This window comes from Abramis brama (genome assembly GCF_963993115.1).
Source record: "Abramis brama genome assembly, chromosome: 13".
Lineage (NCBI taxonomy): Eukaryota > Metazoa > Chordata > Actinopteri > Cypriniformes > Leuciscidae > Abramis > Abramis brama.
Window position 1 is genome coordinate 16,470,959 of NC_139975.1, and position 22,301 is coordinate 16,493,259.

At 38.5% G+C, this 22,301-nt stretch overlaps 1 protein-coding gene across 4 annotated transcripts in view; it reads right to left on the reverse strand.

The window, feature by feature from the left end:
• Nucleotides 1-22,301, reverse strand: part of LOC311095208 (teneurin-3) — a 143,681-nt gene that overhangs the window by 61,074 nt on the left and 60,306 nt on the right. For all 4 annotated transcript variants that reach the window (XM_084133622.1, XM_084133621.1, XM_084133620.1 and 1 more), the window contains exon 4: nt 12,007-12,193. In XM_084133622.1, the coding sequence (XP_083989748.1) occupies nt 12,007-12,193 (187 nt within the window). The remainder of the gene's footprint in view (nt 1-12,006; nt 12,194-22,301) is intronic.

A 22,301-nucleotide genomic window follows, 5' to 3' on the forward strand; every position in this document is an offset into this window, starting at 1 on the left:
TCGCAAGTAACAAAAATTTGTGGCTTACTGCACTTAAACGGTCAAATACACACAAAAATTATGTCAAAATGGCCGTCTTGGTCAGAAATCAGTTAAATGCAGTCAGTTTTGGAACCTAATTAATTGAGAAATATAACGCAAGTTGTGTAAAAGTATATTGGATCCGTGCATAAACTCTTAAAGTGACAGCAGTCTATCTGTCACGTTAATAAAAGAACAAAGAAAATCACTCTCTGCTCTTGACTGAATAACTTTTGTTACTATATGTAAGCATTAATCTGTATTTTAATTTTTCCAATGAAGACTATTAAGTGTTATTTTACATTTGATTACTTTAATTTCTGTAGTTTATTATCTGAATATACTGTATACACACCTGAAAAATTTAAAACTGTTTATTTCACATCTCTCTTTATTCTGTTGCATTTATTTGTGCTGTTGTTTGAAATTTGTTTATTTGTTCTTATTTAATTACTGACTTTTTACTTGTTTTTTAATGAAAATGAAATTTTACATTGAAGAAAAGTAGATTTTTGTATAGTTATTTGAAAGAAAATCGCCCCAAATAATTATCGGCAGGTCACACTTACAAAAAAATCGGAAATCGGAATAGGCCATATGAAGACTAAAATTTCATCTTTTAATATAATTTCATTATTTAATATTATGTACAGTATCTGTATTATTATTCTTTATTAATATTCATAATCAGTTGTATTATCTTATGGAGTTTAAATGCATGTGTTTGAATGCATGAGTAGACTATAGATAGGGAGGAAGGAATGTGCCATGTGTAAGCATGACATATACGTTCCATTTTTAAAGCTCAAGCAACATGTTTTTCTACCTTACAAGGAAGTTGTAAAGTCTCTCAGTGATGTATATAAGTTCGATCTTACTGTTCTATGACAGAGAAACATGGAAACGCATAGACCTGGCATGAAAACAACATCTTCTCAAGTTTCTCTTCTGACATATAAGAATAAAGATTTTTCTTGGCAAGATAACTGGTGTCCGGTCCCGTGAATCAAATAATAACGGGGAAAAGGCTTAATTCCAGGTCTACACCATATATATATATATATTTATATTTATATTTATATTTATATTTAAATATAAAAAAAAAAAAAATTATATATAAAGTTATATATATATATATATATATATAAAACTTAGAATTTTTTTATTTATTTTTTTTACATGAGAAAACGTTTAAAACTCTCCAGCTACAAACAGCATTACTCTTTAAAAGTTTAAACTTCAACGGTCAAGCAACACTCAGACACTTGTTCTTTTGTGGAAATTTCAATACAGGCCTGGTCTTAAAATGCCAGCTTTTCATTCAGAAGGACTCCATTGTAATACTTCTACTTTATAATCTGCACGTTTATGAGCTGCTGCCACCACTCCAAACACACACGCACACACACATTTTTCACAAGGGCTCAGATAGGTTACGGGCCACTGCACACTGAATGAGGCACATTTAAAAGCCTTCACAAACGATTAACAAATACACTGACAGTGTGCCGTTTTGAGGCCAAACAATCCATAATTGATTAGCAGGAGTGTGACGCCAGCTAGAGAAAATGACTAAGCTAATCCTCATCGCCCCTTTTTATAGGGTGTGAGAGTGTTGTTCGCATTAGGACTACTAAGAAGTAACTTCACCCCAAAGAGATTTTTGTACTTGTACAATCTGATTCTCTGTCAGTGCCCCACCTTTCCTTGTCATCGGGTTGACGCTTGGAATACTGCGGCGCGAATGAAGAAGCCCAACAAAAGAAAAGGGGATGATTTGGAGGTTGAAAGAGAAACTGCAAACAAAAGAATAAAAGTCCTTTTCTAGCATAATCTGATATATAATGATGGCCGCATTAGCTAGGCTAAAGAAAAGACTGGGCTTTTCAAAGGACTACTTGTTGACTTAAAGAGTTCAAACGTTTTAGTCTATATGCGAAAAGAGTACGTGACTGGTGACAAAGTGGAAGACGAGTTTAAAGTGAAGACAAAGCCTCATTCCGACATGTGCATGTGAGACTAGTTTTTTTAAAAATCTGTGAAAAACAAGGAGGAATCGCACAGATCCTCTCAACTCCATCTAGGACTCAAGCATCCTCTTTGAGGTGGAAGCATCTGCCACCTCAGTAGGGGTCTGGGAGCAGCAGGTGCCTCTCTAGCACTCGGCAGAGTGGCGGTATTTTAAGACGCTCCCTGGAGGTTTCTGCGCCACTGCCATTTTAGGACAGTCCCTTTCTGTTGGCATGTAAAGATCAGAGTTTTTGTGACAGACAGCGGAGTGGAAAGTTTTCAAGATAACGTGCTAAGATAGGTAGAGTAGTGAGAAAAGGAGACTTGATGGATTGGCGTACTGCATGGAGAAAAGAGAGGAAGCTGAAGGGGGAGAGAGGTAGAAGAGGAATTCTACTGGGATCATTAATAACAGGAGAAGACTGTTTTCTGCCTAGATCTAGATAAAAAAAAGATTTTTCACTTGATGTGATTACAAAACAGCTTTTTTTTCCTCATATCCAAAAGAAGTACACTATCACTAGAGTTTTTCTTTTTGTTGCTGGTTTTTTTCCTCTCCACAATGGAGCACAACAGCTGTGGTGCGCATAAGATCAAAAACCTGACGCACAGCATTACTAACTCTGTTATTAACGAATGTGTACAGCGCGACTGCAGGAAGGCCTCTCCATTAAATGCTATTTCATAAAGAAAACAATTTAATCTCTAAGTTATTATTATTATTTGAAGAAAGAGCTTATTTTGAAGTGATTTACAAAAATTTAAACCATTCCTGTCCTAAATATATTCCTGTGCTGATGAAAGAGTGACATTTAGTAGAGATTTCTAGAAGTAAAAGTGTCATGTTTTATTGGAAGTTAATGAAATGCTTAAAGGAAAAAACCTTGGGCATTATGTTGAAATGCCAAAGAAAGAAAATCCTCATTAAACTGCAGGACAGGCTGATTATAGACTGAAATTAAATTTGATTCATTCTCTAAAAATGATCCACTCTACATTTACTTTAAAATGACAACCCATTCCTCTATGTCCCACACACACGACTGCTTTGTTCATACCAGGTTAACTTAATTGATTAATTTAGTGTATTCTTGCCTACACACATCATGATCATTTTATGACAGGGCACAACAGTGAATACATACAGTATGTATGTTTGCTTTATAAACCATATGTTTGCATAAAGCAATTTCAAATAGTGTTTGAAATTGCTATATGATGTAACATATTTCAGTTGTTACAGTTGACTTGTTCTTCCTTTAGGTGGCATGACAACAATAACATCTAGCCTTCAACAACTTTTAAAAAATCTAGTAGCTATTTTTAGTACATTATTGTCACAATTTTGAGATAAGTATTTAATGGCACACATGTTTTTGTGATGATACTGTGAACAGTTTAACCCTCTGGGGACCAAGCTGTTTTTGGGGTCCTTGAGATGTTCTGACATGCCTTGACATTTGTGCTTTTTTCAGTTATTTATAAACATGTTAATGGCAAAGGTGTAAATTCACTCTATATAGCACAAACAGGGCTACCATAATATGCGAGCAACGTGTATGTAGATGTTTGTATTTTTAAGAGAATAATGTTTATGCGTGGTTATTGGAAAAAATTAAAATGAAAGTTGCTGAATTAAGACCACAAAACACATATTAAATATGTGTCCACAAGACTTTTGACTAATGGATGTTGTCCCTTTGAGTTCTAGCTTCAAAATGATGTAAAAATAGTCTTGCTTTATCGTTCACAAAAAAAAATACATTGATTTAAATGGTGTAAAACAGGTTTTGCTTGGAAAGCCAATATGCGAGGGGGAGGAGTAGTTTACACCTTAGATTATGAATGTCCCACCCACTCTGCATAATGATGAGCCATTCTGTCACATGCCTGTCCTGTCTTGTGTTGCACATGGGTGTTTTGTTATTTTGGGCCATGTGCTCTTGTCATTGTCTGATCCCTCCCACTTGTTATCTGATTATTGTTTGAGTTCTCCCACCTGTTCCCCCTTGATTAGTTTCCCTTTATTAGTTCCCACTTGTTTGCAGTCTGTGTCGATCGTTGTCTATGTTTCCCCTGTGTTATGTTTTTGATTATGCCTGCCTTGTTTTCCCCCACGGGGAGTTTTTGTTTGTAGTTTTATTTTGTTTATTATTTAATAAATTCCTTACCTGCACTTGGATCCTCGCTTCACTTTTTGACATACCGTGACAGAACGATCGACCATGAAGAGGATTCAGCGGAAGGATTCACTCCAGCCTCCTATTTCCTGCCCTCATTTTGAACGCATCGAGAGATTTTGTGTGTTGAGTTCCCTTCGTCAGAAGGGGACTGACATCCGAGAGTTTTCATTGTGGTTCTGCGCTGATGCAGAGGGACTGGGGCTTGGGGTTATGGCTATGAAGGATTTGTTTAATTACGCCCTTGATGAACCCATCGACTTTATGGTCATGAGAGCCCTGAGACATCTGACGTTTGAGGAATTAGTTAATTCCTTGGAGCATCACTGTAAACCCCCTGCTAAGAAGGTTCCAGTGCCGGTGATCCCAGTTCCGGTGGTCCCAGTTCCGGTGGTCCCGAGTCCGGTGGTTCCAGTTCCGGGGGTCCCAGTTTCGATGGTCCCGGATTCGGTGGTCTCGAGTCCGGTGGTCCGGAGGCGGAGGAGGAAGAGGAAGCACGTCACGTCTGCCCAGCCAGAGACTGTTCAGGTCACGTCTGCCCAGCCAGAGACTGTTCACGTCACGTCTGCCCAGCCAGAGACTGTTCACGTCACGTCTGCCCAGCCAGAGACTGTTCACGTCACGTCTGCCCAGCCAGAGACTGTTCCTGAGCCTATGTCTTCGGACAAGATGATCGTCGCTGCCGCCGAGCCTGTTCAAGTCACATTTGCCGAGCCTGGGTCTTCGGACAGGATGGCCGCCGCCGAGCCTGTTCACGTCACGCCTGCCGAGCCTGTGTCTTCGGACAAGATGGCCGCCGCCGAGCCTGTTCACGTCACGCCTGCCGAGCCTGTGTCCCCTGACAAGATGGCCGCCGTCGAGCCTGTGTCTTCGGACAAGATGGCCGCCGCCGAGCCTGTTTACGTCACGCCTTGATTATGCCTGCCTTGTTTTCCCCCACGGGGAGTTTTTGTTTGTAGTTTTATTTTGTTTATTATTTAATAAATTCCTTACCTGCACTTGGATCCTCGCTTCACTTTTTGACATACCGTGACAGAACGATCGACCATGAAGAGGATTCAGCGGAAGGATTCACTCCAGCCTCCTATTTCCTGCCCTCATTTTGAACGCATCGAGAGATTTTGTGTGTTGAGTTCCCTTCGTCAGAAGGGGACTGACATCCGAGAGTTTTCATTGAGGTTCTGCGCTGATGCAGAGGGACTGGGGCTTGGGGTTATGGCTATGAAGGATTTGTTTAATTACGCCCTTGATGAACCCATCGACTTTATGGTCATGAGAGCCCTGAGACATCTGACGTTTGAGGAATTAGTTAATTCCTTGGAGCATCACTGTAAACCCCCTGCTAAGAAGGTTCCAGTGCCGGTGATCCCAGTTCCGGTGGTCCCAGTTCCGGTGGTCCCGAGTCCGGTGGTTCCAGTTCCGGGGGTCCCAGTTTCGATGGTCCCGGATTCGGTGGTCTCGAGTCCGGCGGATGCCGAGCCTGTGTCCCCTGACAAGATGGCCGCCGTCGAGCCTGTGTCTGAGCCGGTGGTGTCTGTTCCTGAGCCTGAGCCCTCAGTGACCGCGACACTGGCCATTATGGCCACAGCCATGTGGTGTGTGTGGGCTACGCACACACTTGAGCCGGTGGTGTCTGTTCCTGAGCCGGTGGTGTCTGTTCCTGGGCCGGTGGTGTCTGTTCCTGAGCCGGTGATGTCTGTTCCTGTTCCTGAGCCGGAGCCAGTGTCTGTTCCTGAGCCGGTGATGTCTGTTCCTGTTCCTGAGCCGGAGCCCGTGTCTGTTCCTGAGCCGGAGCCCGTGTCTGTTCCTGAGCCGGAGCCCGTGTCTGTTCCTGAGCCGGAGCCCGTGTCTGTTCCTGAGCCGGAGCCAGTGTCTGTTCCGGAGCCGTAGCCAGTGTCTGTTCCTGAGCCGGAGCCAGAGCCAGTGTCTGTCCCTGAGCCGGAGCCAGAGCCAGTGTCTGTCCCTGAGCCGGAGCCAGACCCAGTGTCTGTCCCTGAGCCGGAGCCAGAGCCAGTGTCTGTTCCTGAGCCGGAGCCAGTGTTTGTTCCTGAGCCGCAGCTAGTGTCTGTTCCTGAGCCGGAGCCAGTGTCTGTTCCAGTTCCTGAGCCGGTGGTGCCAGTTCCAGAGCCAGAGCCGTTGGTGTCAGTTCCAGAGCCGGAGCCGTTGGTGCCAGTTCCAGAGCCGGAGCCGTTGGTGCCAGTTCCAGTGCCTGAACCGTTGGTGCCTGTTCCTGAGCCGGAGCCGTTGGTGCCTGTTCCTGAGCCGGAGCCGTTGGTGCCAGTTCCAGTGCCTGAGCCGTTGGTGCCAGTTCCAGAGCCGGAGCCGTTGGTGCCAGTTCCAGTGCCTGAACCGTTGGTGCCAGTTCCAGTGCCTGAGCCGTTGGTGCCAGTTCCAGTGCCTGAGCCGTTGGTGCCAGTTCCAGTGCCTGAGCCGTTGGTGCCAGTTCCAGTGCCTGAGCCGTTGGTGCCAGTTACACCGCCCGAGGGGTCGTCGCAGCCCTTGCAGCCCGAGGGGTCGTCGCCGCCCTGGCCGCCCGAGGGGTCGTCGCCGCCCTGGCCGCCCGAGGGGTCGTCGCCGCCCTGGCCGCCCGAGGGGTCGTCGCCGCCCAGGCCGCCCGAGGGGTCGTCTCCGCCCTGGCCGCCCGAGGGGTCGTCTCCTCTGTCCAGGCCACCCGATGATCTGTCGTCTCCGCCCTGGTCGGCCGTTGGACTGTCGTCTCCGCCCTGGCCGCCCGTTGGACTGTCTTTGCCCTGGTCTGTCCCTCCCGTCCCGCCCTGGTCTGTCCCTCCCGTCCCGCCCTGGTCTGTCACTCCCGCCCCGCCCTGGTCTGTCCTTCCCGTCCCCCACCCTGGTCTGATGGAGCGTCTGGTAGCCGCTCCGTAGGGAGGGGGTAATGTCACATGCCTGTCCTGTCTTGTGTTGCACATGGGTGTTTTGTTATTTTGGGCCATGTGCTCTTGTCATTGTCTGATCCCTCCCACTTGTTATCTGATTATTGTTTGAGTTCTCCCACCTGTTCCCCCTTGATTAGTTTCCCTTTATTAGTTCCCACTTGTTTGCAGTCTGTGTCGATCGTTGTCTATGTTTCCCCTGTGTTATGTTTTTGATTATGCCTGCCTTGTTTTCCCCCACGGGGAGTTTTTGTTTGTAGTTTTATTTTGTTTATTATTTAATAAATTCCTTACCTGCACTTGGATCCTCGCTTCACTTTTTGACATACCGTGACACATTCACTCAGGTGTGAAACTGACTGAGCCACAATGCAAGGACAAAAGATGTATTTAGAAGAAGACTTATATTGACCATTTAAGATTTCGCTTACATCTCTCTTGTAAATATGTTTTGCTATTTTATTAAAAATGTTACAATTACAACAATAATTACAATTTCAACAATATTTCAAGTGTACTCTTTCTTTGTAAAAAAAAAAAAAAAAAAGATTATAGGCCTACATTTTATCATATGTATTCATTAGTTTGAATATAGCCAACATTGGAACATCTAACATCTTAGTCTATGAATTTATTTTTGACAAAAATAGTATTTTTTTTGCAGTTTAATACGTTGCTTATACAAATACATTTTATTTCAACATATTCCAGTCGATTTTTACTCATCTCAGTAGGCTATAGCAAAGCAGTTTATTCTTTCACACACAGACGCGCGATTCATATTTAGGCTAAACAGTCTTTACAAATATGTCCCCTTCATTCATCTCACAGAAAGGCGAGTCATATTATAGAAATGCGATTCATCTTTTTGCGGTTTACATAGGCCTACACTAACGTTATTCCATAACGTTATTCCACATGTGAGAAAAGAAAACAGCCTACCTCACTCCTCAGCGGAATCTGCTCCTCATTTTCAGGAGATATTGCTCCTCATCAGCACTGTTCTGAGGAACCTTTTCTCCATAAGGTAGGCTATAATGTCTCACTCGCGAGGAGTCGCGACGCGCTTTGTTTACAGCTGATGTGGGCGTTTCACAGCTCTGAAATAGTTCTCAGAATTTGCGTTTGAATAGCACGCGCTCTCCGGGGAGTGGTCACATTACTGTGAATTAGCTCTTAATGAGCTCGACAGGAGTCGCTCTCTTTTTATACAGATTACAGAAGCTGAGAATATTTGTTTTTTATATAAATGACTTCATTTAAAAGATGCGATCTCAAGCTTTATGCCCGTGGGTCTGTTTGCCTGTTTGACTGAATTTTCGCGGAGTTATAGATCATTTTCGAACGCGTTTCAAATGGGAGTTTACTGACAGAGAGAAGGCAGAAATCGCATCATGTTAATTTTTCTTTATTTGTCAAAAAGCAAAACACTTTATTTTTATTGTGAGTATACAGAAAAAAAATAGAAACTGAACAGGATCGATTGATGTATTACACGAAAATGAAAGATCAAAATTAACAGAGCATTTAGTGTTTATTTTCATTGCTAAAAAAAAAAAAACGAGCAAAACGCGCGGGCGCGTTTGTGGTCCCCAGAGGGTTAAAACTGTTATTCGTCTTGTTTAAAGGGATAGTTCGCCCAAAAATGAAAATTCTGTCATCATTTACTCACCCTCAAGTTGTTTCAAACCTGTATGAATTTATTTTTTCTGCTGAACACAAAAGAAGATATTTTGAAAAATGTCGGTAACCAAACAGTTGATGGACCCCATTGACTTCCATAGTAGGAAAAAAAAATACTATGGAAGTCAATGGGGTCCATCAACTGTTTGGTTACCGACATTTTTCAAAATATCATCTTTTGTGTTCAGCAGAAAAAAGAAATTCATACAGGTTTGAAACAACTTGAGGGTGAGTAAATGATGACAGAATTTTCATTTTTGGGCGAACTATCCCTTTAACTTTTCGAGTGGGTGGCAGCTCACCCTCCTGGGGGTATATATGCAGGGTTATATAAACTGGCATTATCCGCAATATATCTTTCAGGAAAGATTTAAATCCTTCATGCTTTATAAAAAGTTATTACTGCTGGAAGTAGTGAGATTGGCATGGAGATTGAGAGATTGGCATGGAGTACTTTCCATAAGATCATCTCTCAATGCAAATCAAACCAGCTATTAGGCTAACTGAAATAAAACCATGCCAATCTCTAGGTATAGTGAAGGCTATGTGATGATGTGGGGCTATTTTAATTCCAAAGGCCAAGGGAACTTTATCAGGATGCATAGTATCCTGGATCTATGAAGTAACTGGCCTTTAAAAATAAAAATCTGCCTGCCTCTATGGGAATTTAACATAGGGGTGTCCAAACTTATGCACCCTTTATTTTAAGGAAGAACATTTATTTTTTTACGATACATTATTCATTCACAAAGAAAATTAGTGTCCTTAAAGGTTGGCTTTTTCCTATTTGTTTAAATTAAGGCATTAAGTTCAATTTCCAAAAGATGATTTTTTATTCCTCTTTTTAGTCAACTTTAGCATGGGTGTCTAAACTTATGCATAGCACTGTATATATATATATATATATATATACACACACACACATATACACAGAGTTTCACATCTGTGGAGGCATCTTTCAGATACTGACAGAATGTTTTCACGATACAAAAAGTATTTTATTTCAAAAGGTCAAGGAAGATTTGACCCCTTTTTGATGTTTCATCCACTTAGTCTAAATATAGGCCAAATACATTTCATGAATTGATTGATTTAGGTTTCAAGTACTAATACTATTCTTATGAAGAAATAACATTTTTCTTTGTCCACTACTTGGTCATTTAATTATATGTGTTTGCATATAATTTAATGTATACATAACAGAAATGTTGGCTTGCACATAGTGACTTTTGTTTTGGCTAATGAAGTCTATTTCCAATGCTTTTGCTTTCATATTCAGCCTCTGCAGGTCCCAGTCTACCGGGACCCTTCCCTTCAGATTTTTGAAGTGAAAATGCTGATTGTAGCACTAAGAAATCTGCATAAGGGTGGGGGAAATCTATGATGCAGTACATTACTATTTACACTGTGTGTCTGTTATGAACAAAGGCTGAATTTAGTAAAGGAAGTCATCCTTTTATGAACACTAATTTTGCACTTTCAACCCTTAATTAAAAACAAAAACTGTCTTATAATTAAACAATAAACAGGTAAAGAGACAATGTCCACTATTACAATAAAAACAAATGTGTTTTTACAGACAAATGCTTTTGAATGTGTATATATATATGAAGAAGATAAGACTAACATGACATGCATTTATTTATGCTTGATATGATACTCATGTCATGCATACATAAATTCAATCTGTCAGGTGGATGCTGGGTAGGCAACCCTCAGCTTTAGTAGAACACTTCAAGATATCTGTAGTGACAGCAAGGTGCATTACATAAAGGCTTGACTTGGTAGGTTTTACCTTAATATTTCCTCAAAAATTAGTAGTGAAAACTGATAGGAACCCAAATGGAAAATGTATGACTATGTAGATATTATTTTTGACACAAATGTAACTGATTGCGTTCAGTTACGTAAGTGCAATTTTAATATTTATATACATAACACAGAGATTCATTTTGATACTGAATGTACTTTTTTACACACTTCAAGCGTGTTCAACGTGGACCCGCAAGCAGTTCTGGTGGTAACTAACAATACCTGCTTGTAAAAGTGAATGAACATATACTGTATATGAGGCCAAATCACTAAATATTGAGAATGTAACAGCGCGCATTATATTTCTTTAACTCCAAACAATCGCCCAATGATTGGAACTAGCTGATAATCACACATTTTGATGATGCAAAAGACGCGCGCAAATATGAAAGGCTGAGCTGAGTGTCCACCAAGCTTGAGAAAAATGATATTCAAAAGCCCTCCCACACGTTGACATGATTGGTTACAAGGTAGTTTGTGACATAAGAAACACAGGCAATTTCAAACCACATTTTTGAGTCTTTTTTACACTGCAGTTTTAAGGAGAAAATACTTCTAAGAAGGTTGAGTGAGAAGTTTGACCAAAAAAGTTAAAACAGTGTGAATAGAAAGTCAAAATTATAATGAAATCATAAGAAAAGAATAATAAGAGCCATAACCAGGCCGGAGAGGTGTGAATGTGTGCAGGGAAGACTGCAACTGAATGGGCAGTTTGCACCACAAAACAATAGAGACAATACACTGAATGGATGCTTAGAAAATCACAAATTAACATCAGCTAGCATTTTAGAGTCTTCTCAAAATGAATTAACCTGACATGGTCTTAAAAAATATTTAATAAAATTCAAAGTTTTAGACATCCTCAGATTTGAAATACAACATAGTCAGGCATGTGGTTTTAGCTGCAGTGCATTTCTAGATTAAAACAATGTCAACTTAAATCTTATTTTCATAAAAATCTTTCATAAAAATAAATTTGTAATCACTTTACAAAACTTTGAAGCTATTTATAACTTTTTTCATTATGACAATAATTAATTCTGACTTTACAATAAACTGCCAAGTGTCTACTTTAAAATGAGACCACATTTTTGCTTTTTGTGCAAAGGGTTCATGAACTGTATCTGTTTTAGTTTGGGTATGCCATTTCTTGGGATTTTTTCAAAAGCGGGTGTTAGCGAAGGCTAACAGGTTAAGATGCATTTAAGATCAAATGCATATACAGTACAGTACAAGGTGTAATGTTGCTTATGTACTTAAATCAGCATCTGAATTCACTCACTTATTTTCTTTCACTCCTTCCCCATTTAATGCACTATGTGTTATTGACTTTATAGAGAATATTGAATATAGTAAGTGAATGAGTGAGTGAATCCAAACACAGCAAATGACTGTGTAAAAACAAGTACCTGTTCTCCAAGCCCACATTGCTACCCAGAACCCAGTTTTCTTGCAGCTGCACACATTCAGATGCGCTCTGAAGCTCTGTCGGCTGGTTGGCCAGTGATTGGTTGAGGGAGGTGATTGACGGATGCTGCTTGTGATGATGTGGAGCAGGTGGCAGAGGGGGTGGTCCTGCTTGGCTGGGAAGCTGGTCTATTGGAAGAGGAGAGGCAGAGTATTAGTGGAGCTTGTTACAGAATTCTGCTTTACACAAAGCGCAGGCGGATTGTGTGCCTGTTCCAGATTGGATGGGGTTAAATGAGATTCTTTACAGGATGATTTGGTCCTTTGAACACCGTCACATCTTCACTTCTCTCCATCCTGATTCATTTAAGAGAGACAGAGTAGACACTACATTATGAGAATCACATGGTTTACTGCAAAAATGTGATTTAATTTGAGAATTTAAATAACAATGAAAAAAATCTGTAATGAATGTGTTATTGTTGAGGATTGCAGGTACCAGCTTGTCTATTGTGAGTAACAGAAAAAATATGGCTAACAAAATGATCATTTCTTTAACATATTTTATTTACATGTATGTCTATAGCTTCAAAATGTAGAAGCTAATGTCTTTATTATTTATTAAAATTTACTTCAAAAGAAATGATAATGAAAAAGCATCCATAGCATAAGGATAAATGCCCTACATCGTAGCTGCTAAGTTTTTGTACAGTCAAAAAAGAGCATATATGGCCAGTAAAGGTGAATATGACTCTTATGATATGAAATTGAGCAGCAATAGTGCTCACGAACATTTACGACAGAACAAATGTAAGTCTCCGCAGGCCGTTGCCGGGGAGCAGATGTTTTATAATGGGCTCTAAAACTGAACGCTTCACGTTTGATTACAGCCAGAGAGAGACTCTCGTTTAACTAATGACCGGAACCTCCATTAGGACAGCAGGAAAAAAACAGGTTTTCTCATTTCACTCCAAAGCTGGGTAATTGCCCCCCAAAATGACACTGTGTGATTATCTCACTGTCCCATCCTGCCGCCGTGCTGACAGGTCTGTTTCCATCTGACTACGGGTGTCCAAACATATGCTGTCACACACTAGACTGTGACAGGGACGTACTGCTCAGGCAAGCCACAAAAATTCAATATTTGCCTTTATTATCATGCAAAAGCACCAAGAGGAATAGTGTATGTGGAGCATGATGGAATAATTTGCTTTCCTTTTTTCTCTTTCTTTTCTTTTACAATCAATAATTTAAATGTCAAAATGGTAGTGTCAGTGATCAAAACGTACTTTATAATAAATCTATTATTACCATTTCAAATGCATCAGTCACAAAATGAAAAGCCAGATTTCTTTTTTTCCCACATCACATTTCATGTATCTTACTGTATGTTATAATATGGATTAGTGTTGCACAATATATACCGGTATCGCAATACCCTGTTATTAAAAATGGTACAATACTTTTTATTAGTACAGGTACTTTAAGAATGACAGCATTCTAATAAGAGCCAAAGCAAAAATATATCTGCGATTAAAGACATTTTAGAGCAACAAAGAAATATGCATGCACGAGAAAATAAAGTGCTGGACGTGCAGCGTATAGAGTTCTTTTTTCGAGCCTTATTGTGCTTAATAACTATTTTTAACACCAAAGACAGTGTTAAAAATAGTTAAGCACAATAAGGCTTGAAAAAGGGACTCTATACGTTGCTGTGCTCAGACCTGAAGCGCACGCACACAATGCCGCCTTTCAGATAAGCATGTGATCGCAAATTCAATTCTCATTCACTGATTATTGTGCTTGAATGGTCAAAAATATGTCAAAATGCACATAATGGTGAGTATTCACATAAACACGATAGACTATTACTTTAGTGAACATAAACAACTGAGAAAAGTCGAATGTGTATTATTATATTGGATCCGTGCAGGTCTTAAAGGGACAGTAACCTAATAAACCTGCCGCTGTCTAAGTAATTAATTTTAATCAAACAACAAAAGAAAATCACCCACTGCTTGACTGAATAACATTAATTCATAGATTAAAAATCAGTGTATAGTTAATTTGTCACTTGAATGCTACTGTTAAATAGACCTACTGTGACCTACCCGAGAAACTAAAAGCACTGCTCATTTCATTTGTCTCTTTCTTATATTGTATGTCATATTGTCTGTAATTATAATTATTAATAACAAAGATAAAATAAAACAAAATAACTATATTATAATATAAAATTACAATAGAAAAAATGTAATTACTCGTACTGTGAAAAATTTGGTCATTTCTCCCACCCCTATCCCAACCTCTTCAGAACTGTGAAAGGTTAGCGAATGTGATTGATAACATGATTGATAATGTGATTGTTGCAAACATCTCTGTAAGTACTGTATGTTCACACTGTGGCATGTAATTATTTTTATAAATAAATTTGAGGGAATGGTTAAAAAGCAGAGCAGTCATGTAGTATTTAGTTTTGTAAAATTAATTAATAAAACAATGCATTTTAAGTTCTGTCATATTATCTACTTACTTTTACTGTTTATGTTTTTTTGCCGTGGTGTCGATTCATTATCGGTATCGAGGTATTTTAGATTTTGATATCGTGACAACACTCCTATGGATTAAAAAATATTTGGACATTTATGCCACATTTAAAATGTAAAATTTATTAGCATAGATAACACTGTCAAATATAATCACTTAAACTATGTAAATGTTAACCTGTATTTTCGATGATCAGATTAAAATCAAATACAGGTAGCTCCTGACCAAAATAAAACCCATTAAAAGATGGATTGTGTTCACATCACTGAAAACACGTTCTGCACACGCAACAAGGTGTAAACACTAATGTGTTTTCATTATTAACTACACAAGTGATTTGTAATACAGACACTGCGCTACAAATAATCATTATCCATCACATTGACAGACTTGGTTGTAAATTTTCCATCATGATCTACTTTATCCATCAATAACACATTTTTAATGTGACATTTATATTACAAGAGCTCCTTTAGTTTTATCAAGTGCTTGGTTGTTGGAGACAGATTCTGGAGGTTCTTTTTTGTATTCTCTCTCTCTCTGTCGTTTCTCTCCCCAGATCCTCACTCACTTGTCTCTCCCAGGCTATTTCCACGGGGGTCCTTTAAAACTTTATTTTCTTCCCTTTTCTTTGCTTTCTAATCCTTATTAGCATCCTTTACTGTGGGAATGTTTATAAAGTAGGGAAACGCAGTAGACCAAACACCTTATTTTTATCTCTTGAAATAATGGAAAGCATTTTGGAATTATCCCTCAATGTTTTTAAAATTCAGTAAATGATGGAACATTTTCCATTAAGTGGCATTTTCCATTTTGTGTGGACGAGTGTGATTAGATTTATATACAGCCACATTGGAATGCAAAGTGTAAATGCACCTACAGTAAATAATATTCAAATACTATCCTATAAATAAATAAAAATCATGTTAAAAGGCAGATGAACAACAGCCATATCCAGAAAGTGTATATATATTGTTTATCATTTAAAAAGGTTTTTTTTTTTTTTTTTTTGTAAAAGGGTCTGATATGCTCTTCAGTAGGGGTGCACTATTTAGAAATTGAATTTCTTTGTTTTCTTTTTTCACAAGCAGGAAGCCATAATATGCTTTAGCATAATGCATCAAACGGCATGTTAACAGACAGCAATTTAGCTATTTATTTTGTGAAATTTCCATATTTATTGGAACATTCATTTAAACAGCTCTGTTATCAGTGTCAAAGATCATTGTGATATGTTACACAGCAACACATCATGAGATTTCAACATCACACACATCAGGGATGTGTTTAAAAAACAAGAAATTTCCAGTACTTGGTCCAAAACTACTCAAGTAAGTAATCATTAGAATCAATTACTTAATTTAAGTTTTGTTTAGGTTAAGTAACACAAATAACTTTAAGTAGTGGCACTACTAGGTAGAATAACTAATGGGGAGATAACTTGTTGATATAAGCGCAATAACTCCGAGTCTCTCTCTTTCTTGCTGCCCTGACTGGCTGTCTATAGTTCGCCTACAGGCACGCGCCGGCCAGGCTCAAACCTACCCATACTGTACCACCAAACCTGTGTCTAACCTTAAAATAGCAGCAAAGGAGTTTTGCAATACAATATGAACACAATAAGTACATTGTACTTATTGTTTGATGTAAGTACATAGTTAATGACACCTTACATAAAATGTGACCCAAATAAATAAAACTAAGCATTTGCGTGAAGACGTCTCAGCACGGTTATTGCAGGATAATCTGTTATTGCTGTTATTATGGTGAACATATATCTCTGGTGAGCTCTTAAAATGGGCCTGTCATAGACTAGCGCTGTGACAAGTGACTGAAGTCAGTGAGTGAGACTGAGAATGTGCATGCGACCACAAACTAGTATAATGAAATATGTGCAGTCTGACATGTCGCATTAAGTACTGTATACTCAGATTTGAATTTGCACGTTTGTTGTTTAATCACTCCAGTGTCTTCTCGCTTCAAAATTGACATGTTTAAAATGGTCCTCTGGATACAGTAATTAAAAATGTGTACGCCACAAGTAGAACCAACCTTTTTTTTTTTTTTTTAGAACTATGAAACAGCAACTAATTTTGCGCTTCATGGACAGAGGCTGAAGTGAGGAAAGAACAGGAATTATTATGACAGGTGTCTTGCCACATTCATGACAGGGTTAAAATAGGCCTATGTGACAGGTGCATTAGACAAAGTGTTGGAGAGGAAACACGGTTCTCCCTCCACTCCGTGCTCCTGACACAAAGAGGTCAACCGACGCAAAGACGGCGATGTCGTGTCATGCCCAGACACAGCGAACACCATTACAATTTCATGTTGTTTGCATTCGCTAATACATCAAACGCCCTGAGACAGTGGTTTGAAATGAAACAGCCAGCAATCTTAAGAGACAGCGAACTTCTGTGGCATCACAATTTGCCTTAAACGTGCCCTTAAGGTAACTCATGCCTTTCTGAATGCGACTTAATGGAAAATTGTAACAAATTATTTCCTTCAATCTAGATAAGGAGGCGACCGCTCTGATTCAATCTGAGCGCCGCTAGACTCCACATACTAACAAATGATTACACACCGCATGAGCAGAATGTTAAGGCATTTGGCAGGCTTTCCATCCAGATCTGAGGCAATCAGCTTCCTTTAATCAAACTTCCTACAGCAATAAAATACAAGTCTCTCCTTCTTGATTGGACATACACAAGCTGTACACAGATTTCTCTTCCATGAGCGTTTCTGTCCTGTGTAAGATTATGTTTACCTTTACACTGACATTCTCTGGCACATTTGGCAAAAATATGAAGTGCCTAAGAAAGGAAATGTGTTTTTTCCATAAAGTTTTCATTTGCAATCTGGATACATTTGTTCTACTATGTTTTAACCAGATGATTTAGTGGGTCGTTTTGATTAATATTGGATGGAGCGTCTGAAACAACATCATAATTTTACTCTTAATGCTACCACTAATGTATGTCTATGGAACACAGCTACATTTTCTTTTCTCATGATGGGGAGCTACAGAGGACAATAACATGAAAATACACTGAAACAAATGTATGCTGACAGACATAAATATAGTGATATCAATATTACTACTTTCTGCCTATTTGATAGTTATGTGAGCCAAATGTTAATAGATAAACAGATGGTTTTCTTTATCAAACAAACAGTTAGCTTTCCTGGTTGCCACATATCAAGCATTATACTATATTTTCTAGTAATAGTAAAACCAATAAGTCATTTATGTACGCTATTGTTTTCTTTCAACAAAGAATGCAAACAATTAGTCTTTTCTAGTCTTTTATGGTCTCAAAATCAGCTCAAAAACCCTTTGAGTAAATAGCTGTTCATCTAACATTTATCAAAACCGAATAAAAAATACATCCCCCTGCCCATGACAAGAGTATAACATAAACTGTCATATTTGATAAATGAGACTAAATAGTACCAGAAAAAGGGGGTTTGGTATTGCATTTCTGTAAATAATGAAAAGAAAATTGCATTCATGAATTCTGTGGTAAACAGAGAACCCTTTGAGGTTTAGACATTTGAGGTTTAGACACCATGAGCATAGTAACAGATGATTGTGAAATACACATTATCGTCTGTGCATGCCTGAGAGGAATTAAATTATTATTCAATCTCAATACAAACAGTAGAAAAACAGAACATACAATATATTTTAACAAACTCTGAACCTTTTCCTCTAACAGTAAGAACACAGGCACATTTGAAGGCAATGAAAATGATGCACTGACGTTGAATACTCATTATTTGAGCATGCGATTTCACTTAATACTTTTGAAATGTCTTGAAGAGCTTTTTCACTTACTCCCGCTCCTTCGAAGACAGATTATAACACCATTTTTGATTATTCTGCGCCAAGCACTGCCCTATATTTAGACATCCCTCCTTAGCTCTCCTTCCATTGACTTTGCCAGTCGTTATCACATCCAATCACTTGAGAGAAAATGTCACATTTGGAATAACCCTCCGGAGCATGGAATAACCCAGCAGTTACCAGTGGACGATAATTGTATTTTACTTCAAGATCAGTCTTTGTGAGCCACTACCACATCCTCCAGAATAACCCAACATTTTATGTGAAATGTAAGAATTTATTAATTTATTTCCTAAGCATCTTGTTTTCATAATAATAATATACTGTATATGTAAACGTATAAACACGCTTTATAATCAAAACAAAAAAGATAAGGAAAGTGGTATTTGGTTATTCAGTTTCAGTATGCAGCACTCTCATACCTTTGCTCCTTATTTACCCCTAAATGGTGCATATTAATAACTTAAAGGAACATATTAGTAGGAGGGTGTGGTATCATCACGATATTAGATTGTGAATGATTAAAATGTCTCCACGATCTGCCTTTAAAGAGAGATCGTTAGTATCGTTCTACAGTGCACATTCCAACCCAACACAGTTACAACGCGACATACATTCACATCCCCTGCTTAGCAACATAGTGGTAGAGGTGGGCGTATATAGTTATGCTTGTGTGACATTGCAGTTCTTCACTATCATGAAAGTTTATTATTTGCATGCATTTCAAAGCCTTGCCAGTTTAAAGTTTCAAACTATTTTACTTGCACGCTGTCATACAGTTTTCTGAGTGAACACACCTGAAGCACGCGCACACGTCTTGTTCATGTCTGAGGGGCTGTTTACACGACACCGTTTTCAATTGAAAACGTAAAACTTTTTATGCGTTTTGGGTGGCTGAACACGCAAATATTTGAAAACGGGTTTCAAAGTGCATGTTTTTGAAAACGGTCTCCGTGTAAACAACAAAAACGTGAAAACGATGACGTCATGCACATGCGTATTACGTGTTCAATCTATAGTGTTTCATTGCCATCTAATGGCCTGGCTGCAGAACACAGCGTTTTTAGTCGTTTTCTGTGTGAATGGGGATCGTTTTGACAATGCTGAAAAAATTAATCTCTATTAATTAATTAGCATCTTTGATCTTATTTTTACTAACAAAGATAAATAACAAAATGAAATAAAATTAACTTTTTGTTTTATATTTTGTTACCTTGTAAGGCTTAACTTTTAAAATAGAGAAGTTAGTTTGGCTGTACTGCTCTGTAAATTGCAAAATAGTCTTAAAAACAAACATGAAAAAGAACTGTGATAAGACTGTGGATCGTGATCCTCCCTAAAAATAAAAATGTGATATGCCAAATCACCCACCCCTTCATATTGGTATCTTTTGAAAGGGCACTGCCCCAGAGACAGCTTTGTGCCATTTTTTCTGAGAGTGAATCATTATAGCAAGAAGCATAAACTGAATTACCAAATATGGTTATGATAAAAGAAAACAGAAAAAGAGAATATTGCAAACTGACAGTCACCCCTCACTTTACAGGAAATATTCAATAGATGTGGCAGTGGGGCAGGGGGCAGGGCCCACCCATGATGAGTGTAAGAGAATAAGAGTATATTCGTCAGTATAAGGCTATTGAGCATAATAGTGGAACTTGTCTACCTGGCATGACAGGCTATTCTTCAGGCATTCAGAGTCCAGCGTGAAGCAGAGCACAAGCATTTAATCAAAGTCACACCGCCGCAGAGCTGAAAGAGTTCCCTGGGACTAAAACCCAACAGAGAATAATTTCAGTCCCTCTTAATGTTTTTCCTTCAGTCTGATTTCTAATTGTTAATAGCTGAATACGCTCAGTAGGTAGCATTTTCTCATAGTTATTTGTCAGTAACAACGGTCTCAGGATTTTGTGTCAGGCAGAAACTTTAGACTAAAAGGACAGACGATTCCAGTGACACAATCACCCTCAAGCTATTCCGTCTGAAATTGACATCGGCAATCTGTTACCAATGTAAAGCTTCACCAAGACCCCAGTAAAGACAAATCATGGCTACACCTACACCACTTCTGTCACGATGATTCTGTCAATCATCAAAAATAAATCTTCCTCAAAGGGAATCAAAGTCATTCACCATATATAATGAAATTTATCTGAATGTATTTATTTATTCTATCTATCTGAATGCATAGCAACTGAACTATATTGGCTCTTGCACTGAGCAAATATCATTAAACCTTGTCCTCCAAACACCAAAAAATATCCACATTTATTTGTTGGGGTGTGCCATCAAAAATACTGAAATGCAATTTCTTACAGCAATATCTGTTCAGTGTTTCAGTTTTTTTTTCTGTCCCCTTGTTTTACTACACACAAAAAAAAAACATAATTACACAACTTGGAAAGACATTGCAAAATCACATTCTCTATAACAGATTAACCATTTATTTATTTATTATTATTTATTACAGATTTATTTATTGTTATTATTATTTTATTATTATTCAAATTTAATGATGTCTTTTTTATATGGCAGGTAAAGGTACACAAATGAATCTACACAAACAAGAATGATAAATTACACATAAGATATGTGAGATATGATATTCATACTTTTACTTATTTCAGCCAGTGTGCGTCTTAATTTACACTTCCTTACCAACACAAGTAGTTGCTGTCAGTCATGTTACTATATAATGTAAATTCAGTGATTGAGCAATGTTTGGCATTCAATAAGCTGATGATGCTGGTTTCCCGCCAATGTTGTCAATAACTGTATTATTTCACCAGTGTAATGGTAAAAAAAAAATCAATTTCAGCACTTCAGCACTGTTCCCCATGAGTTCCTCAGCATTTGATAATGCATCAGTCATTCTTTGCAGTTTTGCATGATGTAAAAACTTTGCCCAGTAATCAATAACCTTGCAAATCATAACGGCAGCATTCACTTAGAATAAACAGAAATGTATTGTTCATTTTGTGTGGATGCTAAGATAGTTACCATTATATCTTTAATTTTTGGTCATATTGAGTAAATAGCAGGGCTGGGTTAAAAAAAGTATTGATTTTCCTATTTTAATCCATTCTCATTTTTATGAACCGATACGGATTCTTAAATCCCAATAATCAATATTTTAGTCTGTTTTCAGTTGATGATTGAACAGAACACCAAAAAAAAAAAAAAAAACATCACGATACAATTGGCCTTTGCTACTTTTGATATGAAACAAAGTCTCCATTTTCAAATTCTGTCTATTTTAAACACATCCTACATACATTTTTTGAGCTCTTTAATGTGGCGTGACAGATCGCTTTGCTGCCTCAGTTCAAGCGAAGCGGCAGTGCGAAGCGCACATGAACTGATCCTCTCTTCCTCTTTACTACTAGTAACAGCACGAAATAAACATGAATGAACATTAGAAGGTATGTAAAAGATGCAGTACAACTTATTGAAATCTGCATCATGTCTCATGTAATCGCTCAATCAGTGTTTTTCAACCATGAAAAGACATCAATAAAACAAGCTAGGGCTGGGCGGTATGACGGTATATATCGTTACCGCGGTAGAAAATGTCAACCGTAACAGATTTTTTAATTCCGTGATACCGACATGTAAATAAGTGGGCGTGGAGTTCATGCAGCGTGCGAGAGACTGAGACACTGAGATTTGTCAAAGAAACATGGAGAAAGCAGATCAAGAGGATCCACAAAGGAATTACGTTTTCTAAAGGGTTGTTGTTAACGTGATATTTTTGGGGGTAGCAGTAGTCAACTAGAGCAGTGCGGCACCCGTAGGCTACAGTTTAGAGGAGTGCACGATCGCAACCGGGAAAGCATGAAGCTACTTGACAACAACAGTTCATATATCAATATCGTAACGAATAGAAATAACCTTAAATAA